This window comes from Sinocyclocheilus anshuiensis, unplaced genomic scaffold (assembly GCF_001515605.1).
Source record: "Sinocyclocheilus anshuiensis isolate Anshui unplaced genomic scaffold, SAMN03320099.WGS_v1.1 scaffold283, whole genome shotgun sequence".
NCBI lineage: Eukaryota > Metazoa > Chordata > Actinopteri > Cypriniformes > Cyprinidae > Sinocyclocheilus > Sinocyclocheilus anshuiensis.
In genome coordinates, this window is record NW_015549605.1 from 3,560,319 (window position 1) to 3,578,011 (window position 17,693).

A 17,693-nucleotide genomic window follows, 5' to 3' on the forward strand; every position below is an offset into this window, starting at 1 on the left:
GGGTGCCCAAACTCGGTCCTGGAGGGCCAGTGTCCTGCAGAGTTTAGCTCCAACTCTAATCAAACACACCTGAAGCAGCTAATCAAGCGCTTACTAGGCATACTAGAAACTTCCAGGCAGGTGTGTTGAGGCAAGTTGGAGCTAAACTCTGCAGGACACCGGCCCTCCAGGACCGAGTTTGGGCACCCCTGAGCTAAACTGATTTGATTAAAATATGCATCAAGTTCCTGAGTACGTCAGGAAAGGGGGCGTGGCGACGTGCGTCACTGTAGCAACGTAATCCGGGAAGTAGGAAGTGCTTTAGTCGCAGAAGCAGCAGAGTGAGTATAAACTTCATCAGCTGTGTTCATATTAAAATGATTTAATGCCAAATAACAAAAACAGCTGTTATTAGTTTGCATATGTTTTGTTTTCGTTTGCGGATAATGTTTGCAGTTGTGCGATTAGGAATTAGTTATTATTTGTAATAATTGATTGTAGTAATTGTAATAATTGAATTAAATTATTACAATTTATAATTCATAAAAATCAAACTTTACTTGGAAAATCAAAATTGCTAATTGTTGTTTATCTTGGGATTGGTTTATTAATTATTGTTTTGGTTATTGCATATATGTGCATCATAAATCACACTGCTTGGGGTTTTTAATTCTTAATAAATTTTTATATAATAATTATTATATGCAGTGGTTTAATGTTAATCACAGTGGGTGATGCTGTTATTAAAGTTGTAAAGAATATAATTTAATCAAAATAAATGAATCAAGCGAAGTCGTTTATGTGTTTGTTTTCAGAGATGGCTCAGTTTGAGGAAGTATCTCAAAAGTCCAAGCTGCATCCGAAGCCGGAGGGCCTTGCGTTGCAGTATGGCACAGCTGGATTCCGCACTGACGCCAAACATCTGGATCACATCATGTTCCGCATGGGGCTGTTGGCAACTTTGAGGTCCAAAAAGACAAAATCCACCATTGGAGTCATGGTGACCGCCTCTCATAACCCAGAAGTAAGAAACGCACCCATCTGTGTCCACATTTACTGTCATAACATAAGAATAGTGCAGCGTTTTTCACTTTCCGAGGACGTTCCTGCAATGATATCCTCATCATTTTCAGGAAGACAATGGGGTGAAGCTTATTGACCCCATGGGGGAGATGGTGACAGCGGTGTGGGAGGGATACGCCACACAGCTTGCTAACACCGAGCAGGACTCTCTCCTCAAAGAACTGAAGGACATTATTGAGAAAGAGGACATCGACATGAGCGAGCCTGCAAGCATCTACGTCGGCAAAGACACCAGGTAGCCTGGCTTTTGTTTACACAGCGGGAAGGTTAACAAGAGTTCAAATTGAAAGCTTAAGTACATAAAGAGAGATGTTACCAAACCTGTAGACTTCATAGTGGCAAAGCCAGTAGATCAAGTCAGAAAACAGCCAACAGAGGTTTCACAGTCTGAAAATGTGATTGAACAGCCAGTGTAGTTGATTGTTATCATCATCAGGTTTGATTTCATATACATATTACATACATATAGCCTATTTCATTAAAAATCTAGTAAGCGACACTTTCACTACTGGATTTATACTTGCACAGAAATTTATACAAAAAACCATTAAGACAACTTTCGTATAATTAAAAGTTACAGATGTTTCATACACGAGTACAGTTGTTTCAAGTATTACACATATTGTACAAATGATCTGTTTTTGAGTTTTTTTTTTGTCATGCTGTTATTCCACAATTTCACTACTTTAGATATAGATCTATATTTTGTATTTGTTCTTGCACTTATTTTTTCAACGAGCCTCTGAATTAATTTGTAAATTAAATTAAAAAAATGTAATGTTAAGCAAAAAGTAAATTAATGTTTTATAAATTATCAACCAGATCACAAAAAAGTTTCAACATATGCTTTTTTTTATCCAACTCTTTCTTACAAAGCATGATTTATGAGGTACATACAATCTTGTGTTGTAAAGAAGAAAAATATTATTTTATTCCACAACAAGAAAAAAAAAAACAGTCACCATATTGTTAAGCACATAATTTGATAAATATGTTGGTTGTTTTTCCTTGATTTACATTCCCTGTTACGCTCATCTGTAGCATGTAAATTGATTGAATGTAAAGTGTAAAAATTCATAATTTAAGAGTAGTATTTTATTTCTCTTTTTGTTTTCTTCAGACCAAGCGGTGCTAGTCTCTCTCGGGCTGTACTGGATGGCGTTTCCAGTTTGGGTGGCAAAACTCATGGTGTGGTTATGGATTTCAAAACTTTAATTTATTGACCTCGATTATTTTGCTTAAAAGCTCATTTAAAGTTGTCTTGCATTTGCAATATTTTTTAGATTATAAGTACAGCTTGTTATGACAGTACAAAGGTTGATGAATTGCTCTGTTGATTATATTGTGCCAGATTGATGGGTGTGTGTTTCTCTTTAAGACTATGGTCTGGTCACCACTCCCCAGCTGCATTATATGGTGTGCTGTTGCAACACACACGGCTGCTACGGCAGTCCCACTGTTGAGGGCTACTACCAAAAACTCTCACAGGCTTTCCTTCAGCTCACCCAGAACGTAAGCGAGACATAAAAACAGCGAGCATTAATGATGGTGATTATTTCTAGCATTATTTGCTTCCCTATTTGTATTCCAAAGGCCTCAAACCGCACCGATGATCAGAAGAGGCTTCTGGTGGATGGAGCCAACGGCATCGGTGCATTGAAGATGAGAGAAATGGAGCCGTTTCTTCGCTCCAAACTGCAGGTGGTGCTTTCGAATGATAGCAGTAGTGGGAAACTCAACCACATGTGTGGAGCAGATTATGTCAAAGTCCAGCAGAAAGCACCTCAAGGTCTGTCTGAACTCCTTGAGGGGTGAAAACACATGGTCCTGTGAACGTCTCGGGAGAAAACTGCACCTCTGATCTCAGCAGGGAAAAACCCTTTCATATGAAGATGGTGCAATATTTGTGTTTGTATTAACCAAGATATTTTATTTTATGATATACTGATAGAAGCCTTGAAAAACACTACACTACTGGTCAAAAGTGTGGAATAATTATGCTTTTTTTTATGTTTTTGAAAATGATTTTTTTTTTAAATGTTTATGCTCACCAAGGCTGTATTTTATTTTATTGTGCAATATTATCACAGTTTAAAATGACTGTTTTCTATGTATTTTTAGGTGTAATTTATTCCTGTGAATTTATTCAGCATCATTACTCCAGTTTTCAGTGTCACATGATCCTTCAGAAATCATTCTAATATGCTGATTTGCATCTATATTATCAATGTTGAAAATGTTTTTGCCTCTTAATATTTTTGTTTTGCATTTTTTAGGATACTTTGATGAATAGAATGTTCGAAAGAACAGCATTTATTTGAATTATACATTTGTGACATTGTAACATTAAAAATATCTTTACTCTCACTTTTATCAATTTAATGCTTCACTGCTTCATTTATTTAATGGATATTTTTTAAAATCTTACTTATGCCAAACTTCTGAATGGTAGTTTATTACATTTTCCACAAAATCTTTAAGCAGCAAAAATTGTTTTCAATATATACAAATGATAAGAAATGTTTCATGAGCAGCCAATCAGCATTTTAGAATGATTTCTGAAGGATCATGTGACACTGAAGACTGCAGAAAAAAATTCAGCTTTGCCATCACAGGAATTTTTAGAGAATATTAAAACAGAAAACTGTTATTTTAAATTCTAATGATATTTAACAATATTTCAGTTTTGTTCTGTATTTTGATCAAATAAATGCAGCCTTGGTGAGCATATTAGACTTATTTTAAAATGATTAAAAAATCTTTGTTGTTATTATTATTCCAAACATTTGACCAGTAGTGCACATCATTCTTTCATACAGAATTATCTGAGAAATCTCTCACTTTTTTCTCTCGAGGTATGAATATGGGAGTAGGTGAGTGCTGCTGCTCGTTCGATGGTGATGCCGATCGCATTGTTTACTATTACACCGACTCCAAAGGCTGCTTCCATCTGCTGGACGGAGACAAGATCGCTACTCTCATCAGCACGTACCTCAAAGAGCTGCTCACACAGGTTCTACACCCTCAAACATGGTCTAAAATGAAAACATGAAAAATATGAATTCAGACATGAATTTTTTCTGTGTGTGTGTTCAGGCGGGGTTGAACTTACAGATTGCTGTCGTTCAGACAGCATATGCTAATGGGAGCTCAACTCGCTACTTGGAGGATGTCATGAAGGTGATAGTCTACAAAATATCTCCTTTAACTCTTGTATGTAAGCTCAGTGTTTATAAGATATATCAAGGTGAGCTTTGACCTCTCCACAGGTCGCTGTATGCTGTACAAAAACAGGAGTGAAGCACCTACATCATGCGGCACAGGAATATGATATTGGAGTGTATTTTGAGGCTAATGGACATGGAACTGTGAGTTCACTGCAAAATAATTACATTTCTGTCATGACAGCTCTCGGAGGGATTGGCATGGTAATGTACATGACAATGTTAGTGTATTTGGTCTTGGCGGAATAGATCTGCTACGCTGCTGCTGCGGCAGAGCAAGTACCGAGACTTGCTACTGCCAATACATCCACAACATGCTGCTGTGAGCATGTAAGAAATATTGCTGCTGCAAATATAACATACATGAAATAACCCCCATATAGCGTACATGAATCACCTCGTAGCAGATCTATACAGGTGGAGCTGGGGAAGGTGGAGGGTTTCTGAAGCAAGTTGCAAATGCTACGGCAAGCACTAGTCATATATTTGAATGTTGAGCAGCGAGCTCATTGGCTACCGATACAGGAGAGAACCAATCAGCTGTGCCATGTGATAATGATGTCATTAGGTTAGATTGAGTTAGACCTATTGGACTGCGCCATCTAGAGTTTCATGCCAGAACTCTGTATTTTATAAATAAGGCAGAAAAAAGTATACAAGTTGCCGTTGAGGGGTTTTGATTTGTAAATTAAAAAATGGCAGTGACACACTGTTTTAAATTTAGAACTTTACATTTTACATTTAAAAATTAATGTTTTGAATTTAACATGTAAAACTGTACATTTTGAGTTTATATTTTTACATTTAAAATGCAAAACTTTGTTTCAAAATTGTACATTATTTTACATATTGAAATTCGAAATTATTATACATTTCATATTTCACAATTTACATTTTGAATTTTAAAGTTTAAATTTTGAATTGTAAATTATTTTGACCCTGCAGATGATGTGAGGACTAGGATATGATGTCATGCTGTTGTTATTAAAATGTTCAGTTTTCCATGACAATGCAAACTGCAGTTTCTCATTTGGATAAAGCTGAAATGCTTTTAAAATTGTATTCATGTGAAACCACCCAGTTTAGCATCTCCTTCATGTTTGATTTAGTTCTTCTGATGGTCAAACGTCTTTTCATTGTGCAAATGAGTTCAGCGAATTTCAGTCCATCGGACAACAATTCTACATGCATGCTTATGTGATTGGCCCATTCAAGCTAACTTTTGAGCTAGCTTTCCAGTTTAGAGACTTTAAAATCTATGTTTTTTTTAGTTTGTTAGTACACCAGTGGTTTTTGCTGGTATGTTGCAGGTTTTGTTTAGTAAAGCAGCACAGAAACAGATTCAGGAGTTGGTGAAAGACCCGAACACAAACGATGAGAGAAAACGAGCGGTGAAACTCCTGGAGAGCACAATCAATCTGATCAACCAGGTATAGACAAACACAAACACCATCAAACTAGATCATCAGATGTCTTATTTAAACTATTTTGTTTTTCAATACTTAACTCCCTTTCTCTCTTCTGCAGACGGTGGGAGACGCAATCTCGGATATGCTAGTGATTGAAACAGTGTTGGCCATCAGAGGGATGTCTGTGCAAGACTGGCATGCAATTTACACAGACCTGCCCAACCGCCAACTTAAAGTCACGGTGTGTGCTTGTGTGTGTGTCTGTGAGGTGTATGAGTTTGTGTGTATAATTAACTGTTGTACTCTGCAGGTGTCAGACCGGCGTGTTATAGATACAACAGATGCAGAAAGGAGGGCCGTGACTCCAGAGGGTCTGCAGGACGCCATCGACTCGCTTGTTAAGAAATACAAAACCGCTCGGTCCTTCGTTAGACCGTCTGGAACTGAAGATGTGGTCAGAGTCTATGCTGAGGCTGACACACAGGTACACATGATTATTATGCTCATTATATATCTCAATATATTTAATTGTAAATGTATATTTTCTGTGTTTATGTGCAGGAAAACGCTGATCGTCTGGCTCATGAGGTCAGTCTGGCTGTGTATCGTCTCGCTGAAGGAGTTGGAGACGAGCCAAAACCTTTACACTAATCAAGCATTCATGCAAGCAGTCAGTCTGAATCCATCCAGTGAAATATATGAATACTGTAAATGTACAGTAGACTAGTATTTGTTGCACAAATGTTTTGAATGTTTTGGGAGATGACGGATGTTAATAGTTTACTCTTTGTACTGTATGAATGAACAACAATCTTTATAAATGGAAGTGTATGATTATGTTAAACCGTGATCTGTGTGAGCCTTTGTTTACACTCATTTCATTACAGAAAAATCAAGTTTTGCTATTTTGTTTTGATAGATTATTGATTATAGAAGAAAATATCTTTCAATTGTTTGGGGTAAGATATTTGAATGTTTTTAAAAGAAGTCTCTTCTGCTCACCAAGGCTGCATTTATTTGATAAAAATACAGTGCAAACAGTAATATTGTGAAATATTAATACGATTTAAATATGGTTCTATTTAAGTCTATTTTAATATGTAATGTATTCCTGTGATGTCAAAGCTGAATTTTCAGCATCATTACTCCTGATCCTTCAGAAATCATTCTAATATGCTGACTTGCTGCTCAAGAAACATTTCTGATTATTATCAATGCTGAAAACAGTTGTGCTGATTAATATTTTTGTGGAAACCATGGTAATTCCTTTCCAGGACTCTATGATGAAAAGAAAGTTCAAAATAACAGCATTTACTTGAAATAGAAATCTTTTGTAGCAATGTAATAGTCTTTCTGTAACATTTGATCAATTTAAATGCATGCTTACTGAGTAAAAGTATTTCGCTAAAAAAAAAAAGCCAAACTTTTCAATAGTAGTGTATGTGCAATCGATATTGGGCAGCTTTCTAATAAAAACCTTATTGTACGAAATAAAATAGAGATTGGGTGAATTAGAACTCATGTAAAGCATACTGGATTGGATGTAGCATTATGTGATTTTATACCAATGTTTTTTTGCTATAAAGTTACTGCATGGGTACTCATCAAATAATCAAATAAATATTTTATCACCATCTTCTATCTGAGATTTCCTGTAAAAAAAAGAAATCTAATTTTCTTGCTATATGAGAGCATTGCTTCTCTGAGTATGCCATATATGCACTTCAGACAGAAAAACTGCACTAAAACAACCTCAGGCACTGCTGCTATGCAATCAAACTTTATTTGTTGTGAAGAATCAGTTGACACATGGTTAAACGCTTAATACACCCAGTTACAGCAGTTTAGTCAAAGCACAAAGCAGGTAGCAAAGGTCGAGAGACTTTTTGTGACGTTTGGTTTGTCACAGGTTTTGATAATGGAATGTGAGATCTGAGCAACAACAACTCTACATGAATAAACTTTGATACGGAGGTTTGGAGGGAGATCTCATTAATTCAATCGTTCTCCTCTGCAGCACCAGAGATAGTGATGGTACGTTCTTGTGTGTCCCTTTGAAAGGTGTCCTCATCTGTCTTAACTGTTCTACAACCAAAGAGAGATGGGTATTAGCTTCTACAACAACATTAAGAAACATTTACATGCATTTTAATGGACTTTTAATATAATAACTTGAAAAAGTATTGTTTTGTTTTGTAATATTGTGTTGGAGCGGTTTACTTGTACCTAATGAGGAGGGTCTTCCTCTCCGTCATCTCTACAGCCTGCTCGTGAGTGAACTCCTCCAGAGACTCGTGATGGTTGTGGTCAACTATTGTGCTGCTGGAGAGCATCTTCTCAGAGGCAGCTGAGCTCACCACTCCACTGTGGGCTGCTGCCGCCCCAAAAACACTGCTGACCGTTCCTGCACTCACGCTCATGAGAGACAGACCGCTCACCATACTGGACAAGCGACTGTCTTCTCCCTCTATCAGCTTCCTGCAAAACCACAGGTGAATCAAACAGGGTTAGACATGGGTATAGTTGCCAAGAATTTTGAACTATGTGTATATGGCAAAGTGTTAACCATTTTTAATCACCATATTATGGAAGCCCATTTCATCTACCATGAAAAAAGGTAATTGTGACTTTTTATTTCACAATTCAAAACTTTTTTCCCACAATTTTGAGAAAAAAAGTCAGAATTGTGAGAAATTAACTTGCAGTTCTGAGGAAAAAAGTCAGAAACTTGCAATTGCGAGAGAAAAGTTGGAATTGTAAGATAAAAAGTTGCAATTAACTTTTTAATTTATGAATTCTTTGTTGGAAAAAAAACAGATTTGCAAGATGTAAACTCAGAATTCTGAGCGAAAAAGACAGAATTCCTAGATTTAAACTTGTTCTGAGAAGAAAAATCAGAATTATGAGATATAAACTTTCAATTGCAAGAAAAAAAGTAAATATTGTAAGATAAAAAGTCGCAATTAACTTTTTAATTTATGAATTCCCTGTTGGAAAAAAAAACAGAATTGCGAGATGTAAACTCAGAATTCTGAAGGAAAAAGACAGAATTCCTAGATTTAAACTTGTAGTTCTGAGAAGAAAAGTCAGAATTATGAGATATAAACTTACAATTGCAAGAAAAAAGTCAATATTCTAAGATAAAAAGTCGCAATTAACTTTTTAATTTATTAATTCCTTGTTGGAAAAAAAACAGAATTGCGAGATATAAACTCAGAATTAAGACGGGAAAAAGGTTAGAATTGCGAAATGTAAACTCAGAATTGCAAGAAAAAAGTCACAATTCTGAATTTTTTCTTAGAATTGAGAGTTTTTATCTTGGAACTCTGAGGTTATTTCTCGCAATTCTGATTTTGCATCTTAAAAAAAGTCTAAATTGCGAGACATTATGTATTGCTCGTTCGAGGTGATGAGGTGTGATGGCAGCCCTGCAGTACCTGTATGTGGTGATTTCAATCTCCAGCGACATCTTAACGTTGAGCAGATCCTGATATTCTCTCAGCAGAAGTGCAATCTTCCCTTTAATAGACTTCAGTTCCTCCTTTAGAGTCTCAATACGGATCTATGACACATGATTTAGTGAGATCTTCAAATCAAATCAAATCAAAGTGCCCACCATGGATCTCAATGATATTCTGCCCTAAAAAATCTATAGTTGATCAATTTGATTGGCTACATTCGAAATCATCTGTTAAATAGTATGTGAAAAGAGTAGAATTTCCGAATTTACAGCATTCATAAAACAGTAGACAAAATGTAGCTGGATGACCTACAATGTCCATCGATATTCTGATGTGCACATATGATGGACACTTTAGCATAGAATAGAATAGAATAGAATAGAATATACTTTATTGTCCCATTTCTGGGAAATTCATCTTGGACTCCATGACCTGGCCAGTACACAATACAGCTTACATAACACAGTACAAACAATCAATAATTTATGCATAAACAAATATATTAAAAAGCTACAGTACTATCAATCCAGTATCTACTATTTACTATCAATTAGTCTACAGATTTGGGAATAAAAGTGTAGCAATTAAACTACGCCGATATACACTCTTAAAAATAAAGGTGCTTCAAAAGGTTCTTCAAGCGATGCCATAGAAGAACCATTTTTGGTTCCACAAAGAACCATTCAGTCAAAGGTTCTTTAAAGAACCATCTCTTTCTTACCTTTTTGTAATCTGAAGAACCTTCTTTCGCCACAAAGAACCTTTTGTGAAACAGAAAGGTTCTTTAGATGTTAAAGGTTCTTTATGGAACCATTTAGACAAAAAGGTTCTTCTATGGCATCGTGAAGCACCTTTATTTTTAAGAGTGTAGGTCCAGATTAAATTTATACTATATATAATGTGTTTTTTAACAGTTGTCAAGTAATTACTTTTCAAAATAAGTACATATTAGTATGTGATTTTGGACGTAGCCAATGTGACATGTTCTCTCTACATTGAAGGGGGTGTGGCTTTACCAGTAGCTCCTCCTCCTCTTTCTTGTATCTCTCCTGTGCTTCCTTCATCTGGAGCAGCAGTGCTTCATTCCTGTTCTTAAGAGCATCCAGTTCTCTCTGTTTATTCTGAATCTGAAAACACATGAGCATTAAGTTTATAAGGCAGTACAGTTTGGTGCTTTTGTTATATGAGGCACAGGACAGGAAAACTGTCCATTTCCCACACCTCTCTCTTGTAAGCTATGATTTCCTCTCTGACGCTCCTCGCTGTTTCCACGTGCCGTGACGTTGCTTTGTTTAGATCTTGAAACTTCGCTTTATACCAAGCGTCCATCTCCTAGTGAACACCGGTCGGGAAAAACATGAGCATATGTGAGCAAAACAGTTCAGTTTAAGAGATATTGAGGTTTATTTTTGTCCCATCCTGATTACCTGCAGGTTTTGAGCGGCGATACTGTCATATTGAGCCTGGATCTGTTTGAGGGCGGATGCCAGATCAGGCAAAGAGAAGGCCACATCTACTTTAGCCACTGATCCATAAATCTGAGCCATCAGCTCCTCGATTTCCTGACATACAGAAAATGTAGATAAATCAAAACTTTTTAATTATTTACCTTATTAATGCAATGAAATACCCAGTGATTGTCAATAAAATCACACAGCAATTCAACAATATTCTCTATATTTTTTTATAACACTGATTATATTTCTAACACATTTAACAACAAAATTGTACATTTGGCACACTGTAAAAAATTTAGCCGTCTTAGGTTTTTAAGAAATATAAATTAATCTAAAATAATATTAAACTGACTTAAAAAATGTAGTTAAATCTTATATAACTTAAAAATAAAGTTGAAAGTGGTTTATTTTTTTGATACGGTAATGGAAAAACATATGTTGCCATGACTTTATTATATTATATTATATTATATTATATTATATTATATTATATTATATTTATAATAATTTGATGAGATTTATAATATTAAATAATATTATATTGAAATGCACCTTTTTGTGAATCCTCTGCATGAACTCAAGCTCCACTTCCAGGTTTTCCAGTCGTTTTTCCAAGGCAATTCGGGCGGATGTGGCTGCATCCACATCCTAGTAGACAGAGGGAGTTTGAGCCCCAATCATTGTGTAAAACCAAGTGATGTTGCACTTTCTGTATTAAGTTGGACCTTACCGGTCTGAAGGCTTCAATTTCAAGCTCTGTCTTTTTCCTGGCCTCCACAGCCTCCTCGTATTTCACTTTCAGCATTTCCAGCTGACCTGCCATGGCATCCTTTGCTGCTACCGCCAGATCCTACAAAAGCAAAGGTAGAAATGAGCAAGTAATGATCAAGTTATGGTCTAAATGTGTAAGTGAGTAAGTCGTAATGGCCCTGTGGTCATCCCTCACCCGCTGGACTTTCATCTGGTCAGCAATCCTCCTCAGCTCCCTCAGCTGGTCCTCATAGAGCAGTCGCAGACCGGACGGCTTCACATGGTGGCTCTTAATGCCATCAATTTCTGCCTCCAGCAGCTTGTTGCTCTGCTCCAGAGAGCGCACCTGTAACAAGCACACTCACACTCACAGGCTGGTCTTTAAAGTGGGAAAGCAAAAGGAGAAGATGGAGAAGCGTGCCTCAGAAGTGTCTTACCTTCTCGATGTATACAGCCAGGCGGTCATTGAGGGCGACCATCTCCTTTCTCTCTCCGGTGCGTGTGCTGAGGAAAGCCTGGTTCTCAGCGGCTGCAGCGTCCAGGTCCACTGCGCCTCCAGCAACCCCCAAACTCATGCCCAGACACAGCGCTCCCATACTCACACTGCTGGACAAGGACACAAAACATAGATTTACCATGCTTATTATTGTAAAACTTCATATTTCTTTTCATATTAATAATAGAAAGTAATACAAAATATTTGACTAAATGAATGATTAAATATAACAATAATGGAATAAAATATTATTATTATTACATTATTATTATTATTATATTTTAGTCTATTTTAGCCAGTGTTATTGTAGTATCATTGATAAATAATATTTAGAATTAGATAATTATTTGAATTTTATTTTTACACTTCCAGCTTTGTCTGTTTAGTCAAAGTTTTAGTAATTTTGTGTTTTCGTCATTTTTAGTACTTAAAAAAAAAAAAAGTCTATTAGTTTTATTTTTAGTGTTAGTTTATTTAGTTTTAGTTATTTTACTTCAACTTAAACTAAACAAAAAAATGAGAATTGTTACCCAGGCAGCTAGCTAAAATAAAATCAATTTAATTTTTTTATGTTATTTGAAGTAATGAACATGTTTTTAATGCTTATAATTTAGTTTATGATAATAACCAATATATATTATATTATATAACATTATATTGTTATATTATATTATATTATATTATTATAGCATAGTATATTGTTGTTTTAGTATCATTGATATGCTTGTATATTGATATGCGATAGTTTTTGTTAATATTTTGAATTAGATTTTATTTCTACATTTTCTGTTTTCATTGTAATTTTAGCTAAAATTGTACACATAGTTTATTATTATTATTATTATTAAGTTCTAGTTTTTAGTTTTAGGCTAGTTATCTACTTCGACCTAAAGTAAGCAAAAATGAGAAATGTTCTAGCTGAAATAAAAAGAAGTGACGATAGCCTGTTAAATATATTATATAGGCTACTTTATTATGAGGCTTACCTGGTCATGCGTGATTTGCGGGATCCGGAGAGCGCCCTGCGGGTGCAGCTGGCGGAGCGGTGGCGCGCGGCTCCTCGGGTGGGCGAAGGGCTGGAGACCCGCACCTGAAGCGTGGAAGCGGAGCTCAGGCCACCCTCGAAGTGACGGCGGTAAGAAGACATCCTCTCCGGGCTGTGACTCATGGTGAAGCTGGTGGTTCCTCTACAGAAGCGTTGTGTCCCGTTCCCTGATGAGCGGCTTTATACCCGCTGTCCTGTCCGGACTCCGGAGGAGGAATGTCAAACCTCAGTCTGACACAGAGTCAGCTATCTGACGGCCCACCGCGAAGAGATGCACCGCGGTAAAAATAGACGAGTGAGCTTTCCTGATGAAGATGGCAAGCCTGAGAGCCCCATTAATGAAATTCTCTGCTAAAAACTTGGAGACTGAAAGTAGCCTACCGCATCAAAGAATGGCATGCTGGTATTTCTAATTATAATCGTTATAGAGTCACTGTATAATGTTCAGGAAACAAACAAGCAAACAAACGCATAAATAAATAGCACTATAATTATTATATAGGCCTGCATATAGCATCTTATCAAAGTGCCATGAGATATTATTTGTTACATTTAAATAATTTAATAATAAGAATAATACAGTAAAATTATATTATTTACAATATTTTTATATTATGGCTCTTTTTTATTAAATGATATGTTATGTAATATTGTATTATATTCTATTTATTATTTAAAGTTGATTATCTTCTTTCCCATTTTCATATGAACTTGGACTATTCTATTCTATTCTATTATAATAGTACAAGAATTATGTAATATGAGTTATTTATGTTATATTATTTTAAAGTTGATGTTACATTTTCATATGAACTTGGATTATATTATTTACAATACTTTTTATATCATGAGGTATTTTATATCATGTACATTTACATTTGCATGTCATATCATGAGCTATATATTGTATTATATAGTTTTATGTAATAAAAATAATAACAACAACTGTATACAATTATATTATCTAATAAAGATATACAATTGTTTCTTTATGTTATATTAGTAAAATAATTATGTAATATGAGTTCTTTATGTTATATAATTTTTTTTTAAAGTTGATGTTATATAAACTTGTTATATAAACTTGGATTATATTATTTACAATGCTTTTTATATCATGAGCTATATATTATATTATATATTATATCGTTTTATATAATAACAGCAATAACAACAGTATCATTGTATTATCTACAATAATTATATAAAATTAGTACTTATATTATATTATATTATATTGTATTGTATTGTATTGTATTATATTATGCCTTTTAATAGCAGATATACGTTTATTCGTATAAAAGAAGAAGAGCGCAGGACTCGGTCCGGAACTGATGCGTAAATGTGTTTCCTCCCGGACCGTTTTCATGTGCACATTGAAATTCTACGGAGTGTTTTTTGTGTCGCGCTCCTCGTCTGATTAGATCAGAGTATCGTTTTATCCTAACACAATTTAACATCACATTAAGGCTGATTTTCTACCTCAATCAACTCAAGATGGCAGGGAACTTCTGGCAGAGCTCACATTAGTAAGTAGAGACGTGTTTGACGACATAAATCGAGAACAATAAAGCAGTTTCTAGAGGTTTTGCTGTTGCTGCGAAGCTGTACGAGAAATAAAAACATTCAAATTCATGGATTTGCCTGATTAAAGCGAACTATTTACAAAATATTGGTTAATGCCGTGATAAAGAATAGATACTAGAATAAATGTCTTTTATTTTCGGAACAGTATAAATATTTGGCTTATTAGCTTTAGCAGGCTGGCTAGTGGCTCTGGACTGAAGAAACTATAGAGAAATTTAATTTACGAATTATGAGCATAAATGTGTGTTATTCACGGCATAAGTTCATATTCATCTTTTTAACTGATTTCAGGATTTTCAATTAGTATAATATTGTGATGTTTTGATGCTTGTATGAAGTTTGGATATGAAGTGACATTAGGAGTATATTAAATATACACTATAATGCTGCTGTGTTGGTTTGTATGTTATTTTTTATGATTTCTGAATTTGAAGTGTCTGATGTTTGTTTTCATCAGTCTGCAGTGGGTTCTGGACAAACAGGATCTGATGAAGGAGAGACAGAAAGATCTCAAGTTCCTCACAGAGGAGGAATATTGGAAGCTACAGATATTTTTTGCCAATGGTTTGGAGATAAATTATTTATAAATATAAATACGCCCCTGTTCTGAATTAATACGTTAATGCAGATTTTCAGGTGTAATTCACCTATGTTGTATTTTAAGATGGATTTTTTTAAGGATATGTTAAGTCTAAAGGAATAAACTTTGTCTTTAAACACTTTAAATAGTTTAATTTGTTATCTTGTGGCAGTGATTCAAGCCTTGGGGGAACACTTGAAACTCAGGCAGCAGGTCATTGCCACGGCAACTGTCTACTTTAAGCGTTTCTACGCCAGGTGAGCGGGTCATTGCCTCGGTTACAGCCTTCACTTCCTCTGTAAAAATGTATACTTGTCTTCTGGATTGATGGCCCTTTTCAAGTACTCTTGCATGAAAGTAAAAGAAAGCTCTTGACTTGTTTCCAGGTACTCTCTGAAGAGCATAGACCCTGTGCTGATGGCCCCCACGTGTGTGTTTCTGGCCTCTAAAGTAGAGGTAAACAGTCTCAATATGGCAATTTCTGCTGAAAGATGCCTAAATTAAAATCTTAATGAAATCAAATTCTGTCCTTAACAGGAATTTGGTGTTGTTTCGAACACACGCCTTATTTCAGCAGCAACGTCTGTGTGTAAGTGATTTATATTTTACAAACTCATCAGACAGTATCAGATATTACTGCAGAAATGCATTTTTGAATATTATGTGCTTATGATATTCAAAGTTTAATATAAAGTACAGGGTTTCTGTGGGTCTTAAAAATCTTGATTCACGCTTCCACAAATGAAGGCCTAAAATAACAGCAGAAAGTCTTTAAATCATAAAGTCATGGCAGTAAATGATTATCTTCCATAGTATTTTTGTTTTCCAGTACAAATGTCTAAACACCCTTAAATCAAGATTAGTGCTGTCAAATCGATTAATCGCATCCAATATACTTAAACTTCACTTTTTAGACATAATCACCAAATATCTTCACTCTCAGTAAGGTTTAGGAATCCCAGATCACAAAAAGCATGCTAACTTGTCTTCCTCATGTGACCTTTTCATACTAATATGGAATAAATGTATCTTTTTCTTTTTGTAACAGTGAAAACAAGGTTCTCTTATGCCTTTCCAAAGGAGTTTCCCTTCAGAATGAACCACGTGAGTCAAACGTCTGTGCTTTACTACGCAGAAAACTTATGAGACACTGATCTGGCATGTAGGCGAGTGTGAGCCTTGATACTGCAGTCGAAGTTGTTGGTCTCTTACTGAGACGAGTTTCTGCGGAAAGAATGACTTTGCTCCATATCAGGATTTTGGAAATCTGACAGCGTCACTAGACATCTAGATAATAAGTCTGATTCATATGATGGAAACGCTGTGCGTGTGGTGACGATGCAGCCTTCTGTCACGTCTTAAGTGTCACCAAGTTTAGGAGTGACATTCCTCACACTCATGATAAGTGACTGTTGGTTTTGGCAGCTCATGTCTCGGGCTGGTGATAAGTGCGGTATGATTACAAACTGTTATTTTTTTGGTACGCCACGCCAAGGGAAACATCTCAGAGGTCTGGTGGAACATTTATGGATCATCGTAATGGGAAAGATGATCATTAGTGCACATAACGTGTTAGTTAGCACATTAGCGTGACGAATTCGCGTTGAACTCATGCTTCTCTCTCTGTCTAGATCTTGGAGTGCGAGTTCTACTTACTGGAGCTCATGGTTGGTATTGATTCATCTTCTTTAGGATGTTTGTTTTTGGCATCTGTTCATGGATGTTTGGTTTGGTTTTGTTTCAGGACTGCTGTCTGATCGTGTACCATCCTTACAGACCGTTACTGCAGTATGTGCAGGACATGGGTCAGGAGGACATGCTGCTGCCGCTGGCTTGGTGAGGAGCGTGTGGCTTCAGACGGCATGAAAAACACAACCACTGTTCATTGTGCTTTATAAGTCGGTTTGAGCCGTCTAAGTGGGCGGTAAAGGAAAAAGTTTAAATGTGGACTTTACACTTATAAGTTTGCCTATATGAGACTCTTGCTTCTGAATCTATGCATCTGCCAAAAACTCTTCGGTCTCTGTCCACCCTGTTTTCAGTGTAAGAGCATTTGTAACATGAATGTGTGACAAATGAGACAAGTGAGGCATCCAGTGTCATGTGCTTCCAGCAGTGTTATTTTAGTATTATTAGGCACTGCTGTATTAGCTTTTACGTGACGTGACGTGGCCAAGTATGGTGACCCATACTCAGAATTAGTGCTCTGCATTTAACCCATCCAAAGTGCACACACACACAGCAGTGAACACACACACTGTGAACACACACCCGGAGCAGTGGGCAGCCAGTGGGCGCCCGGGGAGCAGTTGGGGGTTTGGTGCCTTGCTCAAGGGCACCTCAGTCGTGGTATTGAAGGTGGGAGAGAGCGCTGTACATTCACTCCCCCCACCTACAATTCCTGCCGGACCTGAGACTCGAACCTGCAACCTTTGGGTTACGAGTCCGACTCCCTAACCATTAGACCACCTGTCTTTTATTTTTTTTTACATTTTAATTTTAGTAATTTTTTTTTTTATTGTGTGCTTTTGCCATTTTTATTAGATTTTGTTTCCTTTTAAATATTAGTATTTGTAATACTAATTACCCCCCAGGTAATTAGTATTACACACCCACCCACCC

The 17,693-nt window shown here is 36.1% G+C and overlaps 3 protein-coding genes across 3 annotated transcripts in view; 2 read left to right on the forward strand and 1 right to left on the reverse strand.

Annotated features, from left to right (window-relative positions):
- Positions 1-276: 276 nt before the first annotated feature.
- On the forward strand, positions 277-6,648 carry LOC107658887 (phosphoacetylglucosamine mutase-like). The gene is made up of 13 exons (XM_016447596.1): positions 277-320; positions 795-1,003; positions 1,113-1,297; positions 2,183-2,250; positions 2,441-2,574; positions 2,656-2,851; positions 3,918-4,075; positions 4,159-4,242; positions 4,332-4,430; positions 5,597-5,716; positions 5,814-5,936; positions 6,006-6,179; positions 6,257-6,648. Exons 2-13 carry the CDS (start codon positions 797-799, stop codon positions 6,344-6,346), a joined length of 1,638 nt encoding a protein of 545 aa, XP_016303082.1. The 5' UTR covers positions 277-320; positions 795-796; the 3' UTR covers positions 6,347-6,648.
- Positions 6,649-7,692: 1,044 nt separating this feature from the next.
- Positions 7,693-13,027, reverse strand: LOC107658888 (desmin-like). The gene is made up of 11 exons (XM_016447597.1): positions 12,846-13,027; positions 11,801-11,969; positions 11,560-11,709; positions 11,344-11,463; positions 11,166-11,261; positions 10,584-10,718; positions 10,378-10,488; positions 10,173-10,283; positions 9,133-9,257; positions 7,922-8,173; positions 7,693-7,780 (listed from the first exon to the last, which is right to left on the reverse strand). The coding sequence occupies exons 1-11, from the start codon at positions 13,025-13,027 to the stop codon at positions 7,693-7,695; spliced, it is 1,539 nt and encodes a 512-aa protein (XP_016303083.1).
- A 1,224-nt stretch (positions 13,028-14,251) lies between these two features.
- The window catches only part of LOC107658899 (cyclin-C), a 7,268-nt gene continuing 3,826 nt past the window's right edge, over positions 14,252-17,693 (forward strand). Inside the window, exons 1-8 of the mRNA XM_016447612.1 lie at positions 14,252-14,433; positions 14,949-15,055; positions 15,244-15,328; positions 15,458-15,527; positions 15,609-15,660; positions 16,120-16,175; positions 16,703-16,738; positions 16,816-16,907. Coding sequence (XP_016303098.1) covers positions 14,402-14,433; positions 14,949-15,055; positions 15,244-15,328; positions 15,458-15,527; positions 15,609-15,660; positions 16,120-16,175; positions 16,703-16,738; positions 16,816-16,907 — 530 coding nt within the window. The 5' untranslated portion in view covers positions 14,252-14,401. The remainder of the gene's footprint in view (positions 14,434-14,948; positions 15,056-15,243; positions 15,329-15,457; positions 15,528-15,608; positions 15,661-16,119; positions 16,176-16,702; positions 16,739-16,815; positions 16,908-17,693) is intronic.

Coding starts and splice junctions, on each gene's coding strand:
- LOC107658887 (XM_016447596.1), top strand. CDS start 797: ATGGCTCAGTTTGAGGAAGTATCTCAAAAGTCCAAGCTGCATCCGAAG. Junction 4,431..5,596: donor AGGCTAATGGACATGGAACT/GTGAGTTCACTG, acceptor GGTATGTTGCAG/GTTTTGTTTAGTAAAGCAGC. Junction 5,717..5,813: donor CAATCAATCTGATCAACCAG/GTATAGACAAAC, acceptor TCTCTTCTGCAG/ACGGTGGGAGACGCAATCTC.
- LOC107658888 (XM_016447597.1), bottom strand. CDS start 13,027: ATGAGTCACAGCCCGGAGAGGATGTCTTCTTACCGCCGTCACTTCGAG. Junction 11,970..12,845: donor CGCAAATCACGCATGACCAG/GTAAGCCTCATA, acceptor GTCCTTGTCCAG/CAGTGTGAGTATGGGAGCGC. Junction 9,258..10,172: donor AAGAGGAGGAGGAGCTACTG/GTAAAGCCACAC, acceptor CATGTGTCATAG/ATCCGTATTGAGACTCTAAA.